At 36.9% G+C, this 20,982-nt stretch overlaps 1 protein-coding gene across 2 annotated transcripts; it reads right to left on the bottom strand.

The window, feature by feature from the left end:
- Positions 1-335: 335 nt before the first annotated feature.
- On the bottom strand, positions 336-20,119 carry Atos (atos homolog atossa). 2 transcript variants are annotated; one of them, XM_072892398.1, is made up of 9 exons: positions 19,770-20,119; positions 10,921-11,138; positions 10,035-10,258; positions 9,491-9,713; positions 8,411-8,579; positions 5,500-8,101; positions 4,908-5,229; positions 4,498-4,697; positions 336-4,125 (listed from the first exon to the last, which is right to left on the bottom strand). In XM_072892398.1, exons 2-9 carry the CDS (start codon positions 11,134-11,136, stop codon positions 3,957-3,959), a joined length of 4,125 nt encoding a protein of 1,374 aa, XP_072748499.1. In that variant the 5' UTR covers positions 11,137-11,138; positions 19,770-20,119; the 3' UTR covers positions 336-3,956. The 2 variants fall into 2 exon arrangements, with proteins under 2 accessions (XP_072748499.1, XP_072748500.1); XM_072892399.1 differs by lacking the exon at positions 19,770-20,119 and adding an exon at positions 11,857-19,157.
- Positions 20,120-20,982: the final 863 nt, after the last annotated feature.

The following is a 20,982-nucleotide window of genomic DNA, read 5'->3' as shown; positions in this document are numbered from 1 at the left end:
AGCTAAAATCGATTACAATCGCCGCAAAGTGGTCGTCTATTTCACGGGGTGATGCGAGAAAAGATAGATAGGTCTTATGTTAGCAGATCTTAGAGCGTCGAAATGTCAACGAGAGTTTTATCAATAATAAAAAGGATCAACAAATATATCATATTTGAAAAATTATCTTATTAAAGAATGTGTTTCCTCTGCTCCTTCATCTTTTTTTTCTTTTTTTTCTTTTTTTTACTATTAATAAAACTTTCATTGCCATATACATATATGTATAGAGAAAGACACGAAGGCACCGGGCTACTTTTCATGCATCACCCTGTATAAATTATGTACAACGTGTGTTATACGGCAGTGATATATATTTATAACTATATACATATCCATGCCATTCACTATATATATGTTCTACGATACGCGTTGCTTGACATTTTTTTCCTACGAATCCCGTGTTAGGACTTTTGTTCCTCGAGAAAACTTTAACGATTGATTTACCACAATGATTAATGTCGACACTCTACTTTATTTGTCAAAAAGAAAACATCGACAAAATGTATTTAACAACGCTTACAATTGTTTTCGTTAAAGCGAGGAACGCGATCTGTTCTCGCTGTCATTCCGTACAATATATATATATATATATATGTATATCTCGGAGAACGTCTCTAAAAGACACATGTCTAGCGAATCGAGCTTGTGGATTGCAAAAAAGTGCATGGATTTTGTTTTCATTGTCGTCGGCCTATTATCGAGACATACACGACGCGTAATCCTTCTCTAATAAAAAAAAAAAAAGGAAAAAAAAACCAGAATGCGCAATATGAAATATAATTAGATTATGCAAACGGATCGCGATATATATATTTGCGATCTGAAATAATTAAAGCAATTTATTTACACTTGTTTCTTCTTCAAATGAGAAGAGAATCAAAATCTATTTCCTTCCATTTATTAACTTTACGAACGAAAGCACGTAAATTACATGATATCGCAATATTCATTTGGCGAAAAAATAAAATAAAATAAAATGAATTTTGATTATATATAAAACTCTTTCTCCCCTATAAAAAAACTAATAAAATTTTTAAAATATTACGTTAAAAAAAAATATATATATATATATATTTCTTTTAAATATGTATCCTCCTTGTGAAAGACTTTAATACATTTATGAGAGAAAAATGAGTGTAAACTTAAGGATTTTTCTTTTTATATGATTAAAATCACTAGTAGAGAACATTCATTTCTTTAAAAAAATATAACGAAATAAATATAAAATCAAATAAAAAAAGAAGGAAATATCAAAGCATCAAAATGTTTTTCTACGATCAAAATTATGTATGCAGTTATATTTTTGATTACTATATGCTTATATACGATTATTTAATTGCTCCATTAGAAAATCACAATTGAAAATAGTCCCTCTTTATTATACAGCAACTCCTTTATGCATCTCATTATTTTACAATTTGAGACCAAATAATTAACTCTTCCAGAAAAATTATAATTTCACACTTTATCCTATTGCCGAATCAAGAATTATTCTCCTGCATATACATATTAAGATCAATTTTAACAAATGATAAAAGATGTCTTTATATAAGTTATGTCCAAAAAAAAGCGCAAACGGTAACGGAACTTTTATTCTTTTATTTTTTCGGCACTTAATTTTAGGCGAAACTCGACTCAGTTGTAACATTAAAAAATTCATATTAAATTAATTACTCACATTATAATATTAAATCATTAGGAGAATTTTTGCATGGTGTATTCCTTTTGTGGGTATGAAGCAATTGAATGATGCAATTATAACTGTATAAATAAAAAGTTAGATATTACAAAAAAATTTAATTGCAAAATATTGCAGATGCAATATATGTATGAATAATGTATGTATTATGTATATATACACATTTCTACATTTCTCATTTATACAATTAGCTTCGTAATTAAATACTTCATACCTAAAAAATAATTGGTGCATGTCACGATTACTTTATGTAAAGCACATGTGAAAGATTCGCCAATGGAATATAAGCTCTCCCAACCGTTCGCGCAATTCACGTAGAATGTCATTAGAAAAATAAAGGAAAACGCGAGTGTCACCTTTTATTTACCTTAAACGATTCTAAAACGAGCGCTAATTAGTCAATTACGCACTATTTATATTTCTTCGCACGACGTATTAGTAGAATCGATTAAATCTACGACATGTTCACTACGCAGAAATAATGTTATTTTGTAATAATTATAATTACTCTTCTTTTTTATAGTCTATCAAAATATTCATCACAGTGCTACGGACACAAAGATTGTGTTCTGATTTATATATGTATACATATATATTTTATATACATATATATATATGTATATATATATATATATATGTATACATATATATATATTTATATATATGTATACATATATATATATATATATATATTTTATATATTATATATGTGTGTAAATAACCATTTTTTTAATCCAGGGAAAAATTCGCGAGTTCGGTCGCTCACGTTTATTCGTCTCGGATCGCAAAGAAGAAAGAACAAATCACAATCATGTAAATCACAAAAATCACATTCGTTTTCCGGGAAAAGAATTGCAATCTTTTTCTCGGCTGTTTCTTTTTTTCTTACTTTTCTTTACTCGTCGGAAATTACAATGATCCATTGCGAGAACAATGAAGTAATGCACGAGTAACTTTGTACTTTTCATTGCACGTACCATTCGATCACATTTAGTTTTGATCTCCCCTAACATTCATATATCCAATATCCAAATATATCCGATCCAAACGCGGAACCGAATTCGTCGACATTTTCCCGTACTTATATCACTTCTTTTTTTTCGTTTCAACGTAGAGTGCTACACACACAATGGCAGTTATCATCCTGCTTAAAAATTCTTATTCGACTTACTCTCTACGCGTGACTATATTTACAATAAGTTGAGGAAATGGCCTCCCAACGAGATCGTCCAGCTTTTGCGAAAAATTGCTCCGTAAATTGAACTGATGATTAACAGCACGCACTATAGAATAATTATTATGCATAGACGTATAGTGGACAAAAAACTTACAAGCTTTGAATCAACTTACCATCGTTAACTTATCAATCAAAAATAGAAAGATTATTCAATTTAGTGTAACAGAATTTTCGAAATGTAATATCGTTAATTGCTATGATACAAGAACGAATTTAAAACAAAAATATTACTTGAAATTATCACTGTTTTAAAGCAGTATTCTATATTGCAAGCATGAATCATAAATCAAAATGACACTGGGAGCGTAATCGCAATTTCGAATTAATTTTAACGAACCAATTGTGTTGGAACTTAATTGCCGGAACAATTCCACAGTATTTAACATTTGACTTTTTGCCAAACAACACAAAGAACCTCGATGTTTTGACTACATATTACAATTATTCGAAACAAGAAAAGAAAGAGATGTATCACGAATGATGATATAAATTATTCTTCCAACATGAGCAGTTGATCTGTAATCTTTCCGCATAATACTCTGGCGTATTTTCAATTCGTGACCATTCCCCTTCCTTATAACTCTTCGCAAAAAAAAATAAAAAAAATAAAAAAAAAATAAAAAGAAATAATATTTAATAATATTTAATAATAATTTGAAAGAACTATGTACACATATTTTTCGTCTTAATATTATTACAATACTAACATGATAACTTATTCCTATAACTGTTCCCGATATTTTATAATTTTAACACAACAACGTTTAGAAATAATAAATAATAAGAACATTTTCCGATTATTTCTTTCTATTAGCATAAAAAATCATCTCAATTGTCCGTATCATCAATCGCAAAGAGTTAGAAGAACAAAAATCAATCTCCAATTTGGATCTTGTCGGATCATGTTTACACTTCGACTTGAGGGGGACTGGGCGGGCGGAACGATTGGCAGCAGCCCCATGGAAAGTACCACGTGGCTCAGCACCTTGGCGAAAATTTCGGATTCGTAGGGCCGTGGATGTAACTCCTGAGTTCTTTCGGCGGTTCGGAGCCCAAGTCCGACGCCGTATCCACGTCGGACTTACGACAGATGATCATACGGATGTCCGTATGCAAATAAATTCGACCCGACTTGCTCGACATAAATCTGAAATTTAAATGAGAATTTATGTATGCATCACTATCAACTATGGAACCATTTCTGATACAAGGCAAAAGTTTTGTTTAAAAATTTATTTAACCTTCTTGTTTTTCTAAATATTCTTCAAGTACAAGGTCTGCTATAAAATGTTATATAAAAGTTTCCAATGTATAGCAGATTTTCAATTAAACAAAAAAAAAAGCTAAATAATTGATATAAACATATCGTTTTAAATATTTATTATTTTTTACCTTTTTTTACCTTTAACTTTTTTTAATGCAAATTGATGTACAATTCGAATATTGATTATCAATTACTCTGTTTATCTATGTTTATATAACTTGCTTTTAACGCTGTTTAAATTAGAATGACACGTACCTAAGATGAACGAGGTAGCGCAGTGTTTTGTCCCGCAGTGTTCTTTGACGTAAAAAAGTATGAGATCGCGGCGGCATGTCAGATAGATCGTACAATACTACGAACATTTTAACGACTGTACCCAGTGGATTGAGAAGAGTTACTTGAATGGTGCCATTTCTTGGTACCTGATAGCCCTTTTTCTCAAGATTAATATGAGCCTGCAAAAATAAGAGATTTTTAATATTTCATTGTTGAGTCATTTTTTATCTATTTTTTATAAATGTTATTTATTTAAATATCGTTAAGATTTTATTCTATTTATGCTTGTGTGTAATTAATTTTATTATTTATAATTAAAAATAATGCACATACATATGACGAATTTATGAATATCTTATTGTGATTGATTTGCTTCTAAAAAAACGTACAAGGTATGGTGTGGAGACTTTGTCGTTGTCACCGAGCGTGTAGAAGAACACAGTGACTGGAAGTTTCTGGTGTTTCGGACAAAAGGAACCGCTGGCCCCGAGTTCCGCTGTGAAACCATGAACTGTAGACACTGGCTCGAGTCTGCCGTTCAACGCTGACTCCTCGAAGCTGCCTAGAAGAGCGTGACTCTGCGGTCGGTGGCGAGAGCTGGAGCGTCTCTTGGGCGTCTCTTCGCCATCACCAGCAATTTCTGTTTCACGATCTGTTTCTTCCAATGAGACTGCACCTGGACTCGGTGGTGTGTTCAGTTCGAACAACGCGCTGAAATACAAAACGCCGTTAGAGAAAAAAAAAACTCAAATTACGGCATCAATGAAAAGTATTACAACTGCATTTTTCGATTATAATCATTTTTTACGCTATTTTATCATCAAGTAATATTCTTTAAAAAAAAAAAAAAGTATCTTGTAACTCCAATCTAATATTTCCTAATTACATAATCTAATATTATCTTTTATCTCTAATATAACAGTGCGCGATAAAAAATGTTTAGAGAAAAAAAGTAATCGATAAACTTTAGTTTTTTCTTACTTTCTTTTCGAGGAGACGGAATTCAAACTGCTGTCATAGTCGAAGCAACAGCTGCCTCTCCTCAAGGGTGCCGGACTGGAAGTCAGCGGCAAACCAGTTCTACTATGGAACACCATTGACGCTGCGTTCTCCAGAGATCTGCGGAATCTCTCTTGCTCGAGAGCGGACGGCACACCCTTGTCGACTGTTTCGTCATCTCCCGTCTCCGCGATAGCGTCCTTGTTATTGTTCTTTCGTATCTTGGAAGACGAATATCCACTCTGCGGAGTGGTCGGACTAGTCGAATCGTTCTTCCGATGAACAGCAACAATGTCTCTCGCGGTCTTGCATTCTTCTTCCTCGATTTCAAATGATTCCTTCGTACCTTCGAGCAACCGTCCGTCGTGATCATTCTGCCGGTTATTTAGGCTCGCAGAATCTTTACATTCGCGATCGTTGCTATTTGTACTATGTATTTTACGTGAGTTTTGATGTGCGTCTTTTGTACTGAGTTTCGGAACTATCGTTGCCGCCTCTTCTCCCTCGCCGACCTCGGAAAAGTTTGCAAAGTTGATTCGCCGTTTCGCCCGGCTGTTTCTCGCGTTGTGCAGATTTGGCCGTTCGTTGTTGTAGCCTAACGACGTTAAATTGAAACATTGCGCCGTTGAATTCGGCGAGCTTTCCGATGAAAATGAGTTCTCCTCCGCCATCATGGCGATTCTTTTATCCATTTCTTTCTTAAACAACTGTCGAAACCGATGAAATCTCTTGTTCAACGGCAACGATTTTTCGTCGTTGGACGAGACGGCGGTTGTCCTATGATTCTGTTGATCAGCGTTCGAAAAATGAAGATCATCGTCACTGCTATCATCGTCGACGTTAGTCGTTGAGCTCGATCTGATCCCGTTTGATGAGATGTTGGATGAGTTCTTTTGGGGATCCTTAGAGGTTCGCAGAATTGCTCCGAGCAGCACGTCCGCTTTAGTGGACACATTTCGTAAGCGATCCGCGTTTTTCACGCGCGGATCCTCATTTACCCTGTCAGTGTTATTGCCAGCAAGCTTCAAACGCGAATGATAAACATTCAAGTCGTAATAGACTCGGTCCAAAGGGCTCGGCTGCTCTTCCGGTACTTGATGATCTATTTTCTTACACAATCCGCGGCTACAATCCTCGCAAGATTTAAGGCTGCGAACTCGAATAGTTCCAACGTTGCGATTTATGGAATTACTCCGAGCTACTCCCTCATCCGAATTCACGCACCTTGCCGAAACCTTCTCCACTGCGTCGTCACAGCCTCTCTCACTGGGTCGCTCTCCGCGTTTCCTTACATTCTTGACAGTGGTTCTTTTACGTCCTGACGGTGTTCTCGCTCGCAGTACCGCCAATACTTCGTCAACCTCCCGCTGACTCAATTCTAGATTGCAGTTTTTGAATTTGATCTCCTGATTGGTATCTTGTTGTCCAGTTGAATGCTCTGGCTCTTTCAAATTTCCATTCTTTGTCTTGTCGCCATCGACATAACCTTTGGTAGCTGCAACACCCAAGACTCTCCCGGGTACTTTACTGAACCAATCAAATAATCCTCCCTCCTCCCTCTTGTCTTTCTCATCGGAAGATGATAGCGTCCACATTAACTGACCTCGTTTACCAATTTTCCTCTGGTTGTTCTTGGCGGTATTGTCTTCTTTGTTGACCTCTAACGCATCTTGACCGGTCGATACTTGCGTCTCCGCAACAATCTTATTAACATTCTTGGAGCAACTTTGATGCACAGTGCAAGCGGAATTATCCAATTTCTGCAACAATTCATACGTTGACGGTCCGGGATTCGACTCGTGGAAAGGATTGGGCTGAGCGTAGGGACCGGCCGGAGCGTGATGACTGGACACATCCGCAAATATCGGCGAGTTGCAATTCTTCTCATTGAAGCGCATCTTCGCGCCACGAAAACTCTGAAATTTGCCATTCATATTGCTATTTTGCCAAGAAGAGACAAAAGACCAACTGACGGGAGCAAAACTGCTCCCGAGATTGTCCAATAGGCCACCGCTTTTCGCCGGGGATATAACCTCCGACGAGCCACCGGGCTCGGTTCCAGAATTATTGGAATTCTTAGCGGAATTGTTATAATTCTCCTCGATCCGATTAACGATTTTCGAATTGACAACTTCCGGAATTTTTCCGGTACGCTTGCAACGTTTTTCTAAATTGCCTTCATCCTTTTCGATCTTCAGTTGCATCTTGAACCAACGCTCCAAATGATCTGAATTTAAGTTGTTACGAGTTTTCACCTCATCCTTGTTCTCCGATTTATTCTGAAGAGTCCGCGTGACGCTACGGTTGTTGTTTGCTATCTCGATAGAGCCTCCCGAATTTAAGCTGGATGAGTTGATGTTGTCTTTTATCTCTTGTAGAATGCATTCTCGAACTGACGGCAATGGTGCAGGTTGCAAGGTCACACAGGGACTCTCCGCTGGGCCGCAGGGAAGCGATCGGCGACGTTTTCGTTCACCGTTAGATCTGATGGTGGGTGATAAAGGAGACGTATCCTCCTCCTCGCAGCGACAGTCGTGCTTGCCCGATTTGTTGCAGGTAGTCTGCAGTCTGTCGTCCACTAGAGCTATCAAAAATGATGATTTATTTAATTTACCATTATCTATTGACGAGTGGCGATTGTTCAAACATCAAAATCGATTCCTGCCGCTTATTGTTAAACGTATCTAAATTAAATAACTGCACGTAATAATTTATTATGTTTTTGCAAGTTCTTGCAGGTTGGTCTCAAAATCAAGAGAACAACATGAGAATGTGAGAGCTTTACCGATACCTGTGTGCTTGTTCGTGAACGCGCTTAATAATTGTCACAAGAATCAATTTATAAGTTGACGATGCGGCAATTATGGGATCTTCGCGCGCGTCGTTTCATTACCAGGCAAGACAAGACCCTCGAGGTTTTGCGCGCCGACAGATCCCAACGGGATGCTCTTTGTGGGCGTTAACGCCCTCGCGATGTCTTCCTCGTCCTTTTCCTTTTTCGGATGCAGCGAGCACGTGAGCACAGGCACTTCCTCCATCCGCGGTAAGGCCCAAACCGTTACCTTGAATAAAAAATTACATGGAAAAATCAATTACACTACTGATCGAACCAACGCAAGGCAGTAATATATAACATTTATAAAATTAAGTTAGAAAAATAGCGAGTAAAAGCAAACGCTGTAATTAGTGCGCGAAAATTTTATTCTAACAATAAGTAACAAATTAATCTATTATACTAACGTACGTTTCGGTCAATTTTATGACCTTGTTCAGCGCAAAAGTACAAATGTACAAAGACAAATGAGAAAAAGCACGAGTTTCTTAAGCTATATAACTGTACATTAACTTATCATTAAATAACACCAGCAAATAGTTATACGAAAGTTTCCGGAAATGTTAAACATCATTATTTAGTCAATTGATTAAAATTAAACATAAAGTTTGATTATAAGAAATTGTTGAGTTGACGTGTGTTCTTCCTTTGGTTAATAGGTCAAGAAGTTTAAATTAAAAATAAAAATAATAGATTGGAAACCTGTATTGAAATAATTAAAAATCAACTCACAATTTCACTAGTTAATAAAACAATTTTAAAAGAGACAATGTGTTAAATTGTAACTTACATAATTGGTCCAAAATTTCTCGACTATAAAGATGTTTAACGATGGACTAATCTTATGATAATAATAAATGAACCGACAGTTATATTTTTAAAATCATAAATAATAACAAACAAAGTCTTTCAGATTGTTTAGATTTTCGGCAATTTATCTATAATGTTTAGATATATAGAGTTTATAACATTTGTATCATTGTACAGTGCAATGCACACAATCCTTACGATAATTTTTACAAATTAATTCCACGCTTGATCATGAAGAAACTATTTTTTTGAAGTTTGAATTTTCATCAGTTTGTATAGATTTACAATGTAATTTATTAATGTTATACAAATTGCATATTTCTTATGTACCTTGATGGAATTTCCATCGCCATTACCAGCCAAGGGGAAGGTGTGCTCCACCGGAGTCTCTCGGAATCTGTTGAGATTGTCCTCGGTGTACGGTACGATCCGGGTGGCAATGTAGCTCGGTTCTGCACCATTGCTGCGCGACCACCATGCTGCGACTTGGCTAAAGTGCAATCGCGAACGTACTGCCTGGTATAATCCTTGGAAATTCATTGGTTCTGGATTTCTGGAACGAGCAACCCGATATACAAGTGTGATATAAAAGAGAAAGATATCTACTTTCTAAATATATTTAAAAATACATTACTAAGACTGAGACTCAGATTAGAAGAGACAAAAAACAAGTGCGAGCCAATCCAGAATAAATTTTTATCAGAATGTAAACTTGTTGGACATGTAACTGTAATTGGAAATGACCTCTTCATACTTATAATTAGATTCATCATCTATACGCATCAACAGCTGCGATTGACTCATACTCATTTTTATTCTTTTCATTTGATTTTCTAATTACTTTGCGGCAAAGAACGAAATATTTGCGACTTACTTGCTTGGAACAACGTAGATACACCAGTACTCCAGTAACATTTCCGAAGTACATTTTTGCCATGGCGAGATGGATAAGGACGACACAGGGTACACAGGATATTTGCATGTGGATTTTCCCAAACCGCACGGACAATCGCTGCATAGAAGCACTTCCACGCATAAATATGATCCGATGAAGAGGCGTTCAGAGATCTCTTGAACTAATACTCGGTATCGATTGCACTTGAAAAATTAAAACAAAAAAAATGTTGCATTGTTTTATCTTTTACTTTTTGTAATTATCTTTTTTTTTTTTTGCTCTTATATTAATATCAATTTTTTCTCAATTAATATTACAAGTTTTTCTATAATCACACGATTATCGCCATTATTTTATTTAATTATCAAATTTGCTTATAAGAGTATAGATATATATATATATATATATATATATATAGAAAAAAAGAATTTTGCAATATATGAAGAGATAATTACAAAAAGTAATCAAGGAATAATTAAATGTGATAATATATATATATTATGTCACATTTAATTATTCCTTGATTACTTTTTGTAATTATCTCTTCATATATTGCAAAATTCTTTTTTCTGCCCCTATATTAGTATCAAGTTTTTCTCACACGTTTATCGTTATTACTTTATTCAATTAATAAATTTTGCGTATAAAAATATAGGTGTATATTATGTCACATTTAATTATTCCTTAATATACATGTGTTGCATTTTATTATTTTACATAAAACCTATAAAGAGATTCGAATTATTTCGCTTAATTGACAAACAAAGAAATTTCCTCGCACGTTCTATAGCCCGCTGGGAAAGCAGCGTAAAAGTAGGTCGCCTAGGAACAACGGAGAGTAACGGGGGCACCATATGTTACTTACCAGATAGTTGTTCTCGTCGCACACGTGGTCGTTTGGAACCGCCTGCATAGGCGGTGCGCAGTGTGGGCCCTCTTTGTAGCCACGCGGAGGGCCCTGGATTCTCCCTTCGCACACAAGGACTCCAAGGGCTCGAAACACGCTGAGAACACCACCCCGGCCGCCAGCCCCGTTCGGGCTGGAGGTGCCACCTCCCGTCACCGCGCCTAGGCAGTGCATATCTGTAAGAATCAAGAAGAACCCATGTGTTCACAGTCGCCATGATTCTACTAGTAGTTTAATCGAACGATATTTTCGAGAAGTCATCTGTCAAAAGTAAATAAAGACTTCATACAGAGATCATAAAATAATCAAATTTGATTACAGAAAAATAATTTATTATACAATATATGTTTATATATATATAACTCGTAGTGCTTTTGTGTCTCCTTTTAAATAATTAATATTAAGTTTCGTGACTTGTTCTTCCACTTGATTCTTCAATTGATTTCTCCCAATTATGCCCAGTTATATATAGAGACAGTTAATTAAATCTTCTTTCTTTATTCACTCTATTGTAAAATGGTTTTTATTTAAACAGAATGTTATTTTTTTAAATATCGGCCATAAAAAAATACTTTAAATTAAAAGTTAAAAAATGAAGATTCTTCGAAAGAAACCAAAATGTTTAAAAAGACTAAAATAAAAATTAGCAATTACAAGCAATTTTTGTAAATATCTGTCTGAGAGAATGGGATGAAAAGCCTCGATTTATATAATTTGTTTTTCTGCAGATTTAGTCAAAATTTGGGGTAATAAAGAAAAAAAAAAAAAAAATAAATAAATAAATAAAAAGATAAATTAAAATTGTCAATATAAGTATGCGTAAATTAGAAGGCTGAAATTTTTTTCTGTAGATGATATTTCTGAGCGAGAAAGAAAGAATGAGGATAATCTTACTGTATAACACTCTGTATTTTCGGTGATAATATCTATTTGTAAATCTTTCGACGTTTCTTGTAATTTCGACTCGCTCGCGAAAACTTTATCACCAAACGATCGAGATGATTTCGCGATCTTGGGGTGCGGGCCGATGTGCTCGGGACGGCTCGTAGGAGTGCCTTTTGGATTTTTGTCGTCCCTTTAAATTTGTTGTTGTGTCACGTCCGCAGGACTGGTTATAGCCGTAGTCGCGCGTACATACAACACGTGACGAAAGAAAACAAGGTGCAGTTGGGTTAGAGGTTTCTCGAACGGTTAGTACAACAACATCGGCAAGACCGATGCGACTTGCGCATCGCCGATTCGCGAGTCTCGTTGACGATTTCTGAGTGTAAACGTTTTCAACGCTTCCTATATAAGCGGCGTGGCGTGGCGCGTTTATTATAATAAGTCACGGGAGTGGAAACCGCAGTCTCGACAGAGTTCAAATTTCGCTGCTGCGTATACGAGAAAATGAGCCGCATGACGTTTCGTGTTGATTCTTTTTATCTTGGACTTTGTTTTTTTTTTTTTTTTTTTTTTTTCATTTTCCTTGTGTCCGAAAATTTAAGTCGGAAGAAAGTTACATCGTTTTACATCGATTTTGCGATACTGTAGAGTAATATAAAAAAATTTCGCGATATTTTTTTCTCAGAAGATTAACTATATTTCAACCATGTATCATTATTTGACAATTTCTTGTGCTATCGATACATGCGATTTATAAAATAAACAGAAATTCTTTAATTTATGAAATAATACAATTGTGTAAATAAAAGTTGCTATTGAACGATTCATTGATACTATGGTTGTTTCGCAAAATATTATTATATCTTGATTTCGAGAGAGACTGATTAACGCGACGAATATTGTCGATTAAGTAATTAATGATTATCAATTACGATTCTACCCACAAACAAGATAAGTATTTATCTTCCGCATTAGATAGTGTATTAACTTTACTGAAATATGTTAACGCAATTAACTATATTTAGAACAAAAAAGATTAGCATTCGCGAAGAGAAAAATAATAATAAGCATGTAAAATAAATAAGAAAGCCGCATACATTTTCTTTTATATATTATATACATATACGAGAAAGAGAGTTTACTTTTTAGTTTTTAAAATTCTTACAATTATATTTCTTAAAATTAAATATTAGCCTATACGTCTCTGTCACGTTCTCGAGAAATTTCTGATGGAAAAATACGTCCTCTTAGATTTTCCTGAGACATTATCGGGAAAAAACGTATGGAAAGCGATATCTCGCACGGGCGAAAGAAAATTATTCAGCGTATAGTTAGGTGCACGCGATCGAACGTTTCGCGAACGGGTGGCTTAACGTCGCGTTATATAAACGGAAAGCTAGCACACACGAGCGGAAACTCGAGGTCTCTTAATATCTACTCTCGCTGCCCGCGTTACGTCAGCGAAACGCACACGTTTGTGTGGTCTGGCTCTACTACGGCATTTTTTTTTCGTCCTTCCGATTTTACCAGACGAGAGAGACGGAACGAGGCGACACGTGCAGTCCGCGTCCGCGCAAAAATGCAACATTGCTACTACGCGCAAGCGAGAGTTGCCTCTTATGCGCGGATCTCTAGTCAAATATGTGTATTGAATTTGTGATCGCGAAATAATTCGGGAATTGCAGTTCGTGCAATTTAAATTACATTTTATAATAATTGCGAGAAATCACTTTTCGATTTCCCGCTACATAATTACGTTTTCATTTAACACGTTCGCGCACTCTAAAATGCACTGCAAATTGAAACGCAATATATCTTGAAAATTCATTAATTTCGAAATTTTCGGAAATTTCTTCGACATAAATGCACAATTAGCAATAAACATATTAGAACGATAGATAAGCAGGGGCGCCGAGGCGTTCGAGTCGTTCCTGAATGTTCGCATTAAGAGGGGGGAATGATTGAGCGTGTTGCGAGGAAAGAGAAGAAGGAGGGGGGACGGGGACGAGGACGGTGTGTATCGATGGCGTCGTCAGCTGAGCGCACCGCTCACAGCTGGGCGCGAGCGACGCTGCTGTCGCCGAACAGCTGATCGCGTCGACGCGCTGTCAGAACATAGCGAGCCAGCGCGCAGCGCGGATCTCGCGACGATTAGAACGCTTTCCATTTTCAGCTCGCCGCTGGTGATCCACCAAGCAAGCCTTCGTGATCTCAGAGCCGTACGGCGGACGTGGATGTATTTAATACGTCCGCATTTATGAGTCAGGGAGATCTGTGAATCATGCGCAACTTCTCTGACTCGGGGAGCTTGTTCCTTTAATTACGACGGCATGCAAACGGCAGAACTCGAAAACTGTATTTCTTTTACTCAAGAAAGACTTCAAATCAACTTTCAACATTACACTTTTATCCGGACGCTAAAAATTCGCGTTTCTAATTTAAATCATGATTAATTTATCCGAGCTATGCTCGGTAAAAAAACCTTTGAACTATTATCCTTTAGACTTGAGCATCATTTTGAGCGTGCAAGCGATATTCACGCTTATTGCGGATGCAGATAGAGTGAAGGGGTTAAAGGTTTTCTCTCGATTTTTATTTGAGGACACATCAAACATAATTATCACGTCCTTCATTTATCTGTCCCCAGCGGCGTGAATAATAAAGGGCAAGATGTGTCACGTACAGCTCGAAGAAAATAGAACCCGATAAGAAAACATAACGTGACTCAACATGCCATGAGCGCATATATTAATGACGTTTTAAAGACGTGCTAATTCTAACACTTTTGTTTGCTTTTTCGAACCTTTCTTATCTGCTTCCTTTTATGAAAAGCGTTATCTAAGAAAACAAGATTTAAAAAAGGACATGACGCCTCGACAAAAAATGCTTTTTCGACTTCCTCAACTTTGTTTAAGTTTTATAAAGTCTAAATAGTTTCTGTAATTAACATTTTTTTTTATTTTGTTTATTTTATCGAATCTTTCTTCTTCTTGTTTATGATAGAAAAAGATGGTAACGAACCAATTGGCTTTGTCTGAGATATCACGCAGTGTACACATCGATCTTGCTCGTTCTTCGACTGGCAAAGGAACGCTTTTAAGACTGCCCAGAAATAAACGCTCTTCCGGTAGGTTTCTCGGCGTTTACGATGGCGAAACACAGCACTATCGACAAGAATATCGTGCGTATTCGCGGCACATACTTAACCCTTGCGCAGATAAAGTCTTACTATTATCATTCAACTTTTAATCTTTAATACGGTAGATCACGTGAGATGAAAAGTATTGAGAAATCTTTCAGAAACAGATTCAAATCAAACGTACACGTACACATATACAAACATATTTGTTGTAATATCAAGCTCAATATGTAGTATATATGTATATATATGTATTCGTATGTACAAAAAGAAGCTTCCATGTAAAAGGAAAACTCGCTGTTCTCGACTTGACCTTTAAGCTTCAATATCTATGCGTCTCAGCTAATCGTAGGCTCGTAACTCGCGTATTCTACTGTCACTTTCCCGTTTTGTATAGAAAATTCAAACAAAATCGATATCTCTTTTAGCCAGGTCACCTGAAAAAAAAAATGAAAAAAATATCTGGAGCGCCCATCTACCGGGCGTTCCGCATTTTACGAGCGCTTGGGAACCCGAAACTGGGTCGACTGGCCCAAGTAGCGAGGGGGTGACACGGTTTCCGGGCGAACCTACATCCCGATTGGTCATAGAATGACAAATCTTGTTAACAATGAGACAGGTAACTATCGCGATAATAGCGTTCCTCTGTGCAAGAATATCCAACGTTTTTAAATTTTAGATAAAATTCCGAGTGCTCTTTTTTGAATTGCAAATGGAATTTTATCGCATAGAGCAAAACTTGTTGCAAAAGTAACAAAATACTTAATAATAATAGGCTTGTGATTTCTCGTTCGTACGTTGTAAGTTGCGAATCGGATTCGAACATGTAAACTTACTAAAATAGACTACCCGATCGCAGTTATTTCGCGGCGGAATGATTTAATAAAAGCAAAAGCAAGCGCACAGCGCGCACTGGTGAAAGTGAGCTTCGATGGTTTGGGAAAAAAAAAGAGATCATTGATCTGATTTTGTTCGTACGAGTTGCCAAGTAGAGTTTATTTATGAGTCAGTTCACCTTTCGCGTAGAAATTTCGTACGAAAATATTCCTTTCTCTCTACACAAAATCATATAGGACATAATAAATTGACGTAAACGCGAGAATGACTCAAGAGTATACAAAAAAAAAAAAAGAAATATTAGATTTCACTTTGCACTTACATCTCTTGAATTAAAGTTAGCTTCGAATTCTAAAAGTCCTCTATACTTAGATTTCTGTTCAAGTTCCTTCGAGCCCTATGATCTTTTCTGTTGCGCCATTCGCCGAGATGATTCGCCGAGATGTGAACAGCATCTCGACTTGGAATAAAGGTTTCTGCACGCTAAGGCAAAGCCAGGGAGGGTAACGAGGTCAAAAGTGGGAAGCAGTGGGTGCAGATCTAGGTTACCTGTATATTATGCAACCAACACTACTGTAATTTCATGATTGCGCGTGGTTGCACATGCCTACGTGCGCAAAATGCGCAGCGCAATTAGAGTGATGATGCGCGGTCGGTGCCAATGTTACAATTCGGTACAATAGAAGTATTCAATACATGAACTTTTAACACGACCTTTTACTAATATCTCTCGACCATCCGTCTTGTAAAGTAATCTACTTCCAAAACTGTTATTTCACAAGAGAGATTATAATCCCAGAATCCACAATTCCCCGTTTATCGTATCTTTCCTACTATTAATCCTGTCGAAATTTGTAAATATATACTTTGTGTTCAAATTCTAACACATTTTATTCTCTCTTGAAATTTGATTTGCTAGTATCTGCTGCGACCAAGAAGTTTTCAACAACTGTAAGCAGTTCTCGATATTTTTATCGAAGAAATTAAACTAGTTGGCGAAATTTGCCATAAAGTTTGCGAAAGCGAAAAAAAAGCACCTCGTTCTTTTCCTTTTTTAAAAGAAGAGAGTAGGCTCATTACTTTTGAAATACCCTGTACGTTTCTGTCCGCGTCCCCTGATATCGTAGGGCCTTACGTAATGTGTAAGAGACAGAGGAAGAAGAGAGAAAAAGACACACACACACACACACACACACACACACAGAGAACAAACGCGTTTCCTAACGTGTGTAGCCTTGTCGAGGGACGACGACGACGGTGCAGCGCTGCTGCATCTTCGGTCGTGGGTCGCCTATAAGCGAACTTCATATTTATAGGCACTTGCCCATCAAGGCCGAGATCTGCAATTTTAACTCACGTGGATACGCGCGGGGCCTCGCACTCCTCGCGTGACGTTTTTTTTTTTTTTTTTTTTTTTTTTTTTTTTTTTTTACGCCTTATGAGAGAACGCCAAACTGTTACTTTTATCGACGTTTCAGAAGATTTCGCCAAAAGAGAAGTACTTATACCTATAGAGAGAATTGCGTATCTATACTTGATAAATGTAAATAAAACCTGTAAAAAAGATATGAAGATACAACAACAATGATTACGCAAAAAAAAAAGTGGTCTTTCGAAATTAAATATTCTTGACAGTTATATACGTAAAGTAGCAAAACTATAAAAAAAGATATTAATAATTAGCGTGCCTATATGAAACTTGGTACACTTTCAATTGCATTCTCCTCGCGAAGATGCATGCGAGTTTTCGAATGTTTGCACGCAATTATCTCTCGAATGTTGGCGAGATAACTCGATACGAGTATTTCTTCTAAAGTGTTGAAGATAATTCTGAAGATCCACGGAGAAGCGAGCGAACGGATTTCATCTCGCCCGATCCTATCGAATCCTGTTCTCTTTCCTTCTCTCTCTCTTTAACGAGATTGCAACTGCAGCTCGAGATTCAAACGTGGAAAACGATCAGAGGAGCCCAACGTCCACCGCGGGCGTTACCTTGAATTTTTTTAGGTGCACATCCAAAACAGTTGGGTTCAACGGACGAGCTGAGACGACGCCCCCGTCTTGTTTTGACACACTCGGCAAGGGAGAAAGAGAAAGACGCATGTATCTTTCAACCGTACAGCCATAAAAGCTCAAGAAGCTTGAAGTAGACCCAGCTGGACCCAGCCACCGAATTACATTTCATTTCTTAAAAGGCTCGGTAAATGATTGTAGATACGGCTATAGCATGATCTTTTCGAGTGTGACTATAGTACATTTGAAAGATGAAGATAGAGGGGGAGGGGAAAAAAATGTTTAGAGTATTTTTAAATTTTATCTTACAAAACTACAATGTATGTCTGTTTGTTTGCAATTGTACAATAAATGGGAGATATCATTTTATCGATTTGTAATACGGGCAAATAAAGTAATCGCTTTTCTCTGCCTTTGTCTGTGAAACAAGTTATAATGAATTTTCGCAAATATTTTCTCGTCTCGAAAGTAAATTGATATTATCAAAGTGCGATTGTTTATCACATTCCAAGTGGCACAATTTCGCGTCGACTGAAAATAGATTGTCAGTCTACTACACAAACTTTAATCAAACGTCGTCTTTTATATATAAGTTGCGTTTTGATTTATTTCAAGCCACGTGACATAAATTTTCAAACATGCTAAAAATAACAAACTTTACATTTCATTAACATTCAAATGTAAGCACATAAAAAATCTTTAGATATATGTGAATAATAAATTATATAACTTATTATGCATCGTATGTCTTTTGATAGGATCGAAAGACACGCGATTCAAGGACTGCACGAAAGATTAATTTTCGTTTAAAAAAGGAAAATCATTTAATCGTTGATTGAGATTGATGTTCCAGATGTTTGGAAAACCGTTGAATTCGAATCAATGTAACGTAAAAAAAAAAAAAAAAAAAAAAAACACCTATTCAAGTGTTTTATAAACTCTCTCGTCAATACACAAGTACTTTACATTCTTCTCACGCTAGGAAAGTAATATCGAAAGGGTAGAAAGTATTTAAAATACACGTTCTCTCTCTCGTTCTCTCCTACGAGCAAAATCCAGTCGAGAGACCAGAGTCGAAGGAGGGCATCGCCGAGGGGATAAATAACAATCGGCCGCGCCAGGCTTGGCGAGCGACGAACGGACAAAGGTGCCCCCTTCCGAGCTGTCACGAACAGCTGGAACACGACGCCGTGCTGTTGGCATCGCGAAAGGGCTAAGAAAACGTAACGAAACTTATTTATATTCGCAAGATTATCCGCATTCATCGACGCGTTTGTATTAGCTTCGTCAGAACATGATAACCTCTCCTTAAAAGGGATGGAAATTATTGTCGGACACAAATTTTTTTTTTGGGGGGAGGGGGGAAACGGTCTAATTTTCTGTTTGAAATCTTCCACATTTATAGAAAACAAGTATTCAAGTGTTAAAAAAAAAAAAAGCAACACAAGATTTTAGGTACAAGAGAGTAATTGTAATTTGAAACGATGTCGACACGCGATATACCTTGTTGGGCTTGGATGATGCAAGGTGATGATAAACTGAAGCTCATTGCAAAATCACGTAAGAGAATAAACGTGTCGATTAGCATAAACTCTCTGCGAACGATACCGATTATGTCGTGGCGTTTGTCAACCTTGATCGAGACACTCGTACGTTTTCGTAGTCAATTCGTCAATTCGTCAATTCGTCAATTCGCATATTCAATAAGTGACAAAACGCCCTGACATACGTTTTGCAGGATCGATCACGTCACTGTACATTAACCAAGACGATATAATTTCGATGGCAGGGAAACGCTTTCTCCTCTCATTGTCAGCAGAAGAGCGTCCTCGCTCGCACCGAGGAATAAAACTGGAGAAATAACAATAGCTGTCACGAGAGCGGACAGATGAGAATCTCGCCAGACGACGATGGAGAAATCGTTTGCACTTACCGATTTGCAGCGCTTACGCGAAACAATTCACGATCCCACCGACGAGCCTGGAGTCGTTCCCGTGGGTCAAATAATCCCGTCGACGAGCTCCATGGCAGCTGATCGTCGGCGCGACGTCGCGTGGATGATGACAACGACGATGGCACTCGCCGTCCCTCGTCGGAAGACACGAAACTGCTCGCACCGCTGCGATGCTACGCGCCCGAGACGCGATCGGGTCGAGAAACGCTCGACCGAACACGGGGACAGAACACGGCGTACCGATTCACGCACAGAACCCGCTCGAAGGTCTGTTACCAACTGGCTCGTCTGACTCTAGATACGCGCCGCACCGTCGCACGACTGCCAACTTGATCGCAAAGCCACTCGATTTCTGCCAAACCAAATGTTCCTGCAGTGTAGACAAATATATGTAATTATCGTAGACTTACGCTTCGCTTGACGTTTTCGAATGCTTCGAATAGTATCGATCGTCCAATCAGAGTGGAAGGAATGAAATATCTTTGCTTCGATTGGACAGATTCGAAGCGTTCGTAACGCCAATCGGAACGCGAATAAACTCTAGGCGCGCGCGCATGGAATCAAAAATAAATCCGAGTGTGATTACAGCGATATTATATTTCATCGATAATCCTCTCCTTGTGTTGTGTTAAAATTACAATATGGCGAGTGAATAATGATATGACAGCGCATATGGGTTTGAAAATGATATATGCTTCTTTAAGATGAGGTGTTTGAAAAGGATTTCCTCTCGTTTTCTCTAATTACATTTGATTATGAACATAGAACTGTTTGTTAATTTTAATATGCATACTTATATTCTGAAATATTTTTATAGAATAAAAATGATGAGATAGCATAGACATAATGATAACAATCATATAATATGTGACAAGCATACAATTAAGAAAAACTGTTTTGAAAATTTGTATTGCACATGTACATTATCTAATTTGTCATTTAACGTATGCAATACAATGCAAGAAAATGCGTGATTAATTGCGTTTCATAAAACACCAGTGTCAATTATCATTTCAGTTCGGATTTTTTTTTTTTTTTTTTTTTTTTTTTTTTTTTTAATTATAATCATTTAAAATCAATATCACACGTAAAATAAGGATAATCTGTAATTAACGATACGTAAAAATGTATGCCATCTGTCTGACAATATGTTTATAATAAAATCTAGAGGCTAAATCAAACTCGAATGCGA

Source organism: Anoplolepis gracilipes, chromosome 5, assembly GCF_047496725.1.
Source record: "Anoplolepis gracilipes chromosome 5, ASM4749672v1, whole genome shotgun sequence".
In the NCBI taxonomy this organism is placed as follows: Eukaryota; Metazoa; Arthropoda; class Insecta; order Hymenoptera; family Formicidae; genus Anoplolepis; species Anoplolepis gracilipes.
This window is presented reverse-complemented; position numbering and strand designations above follow the sequence as displayed.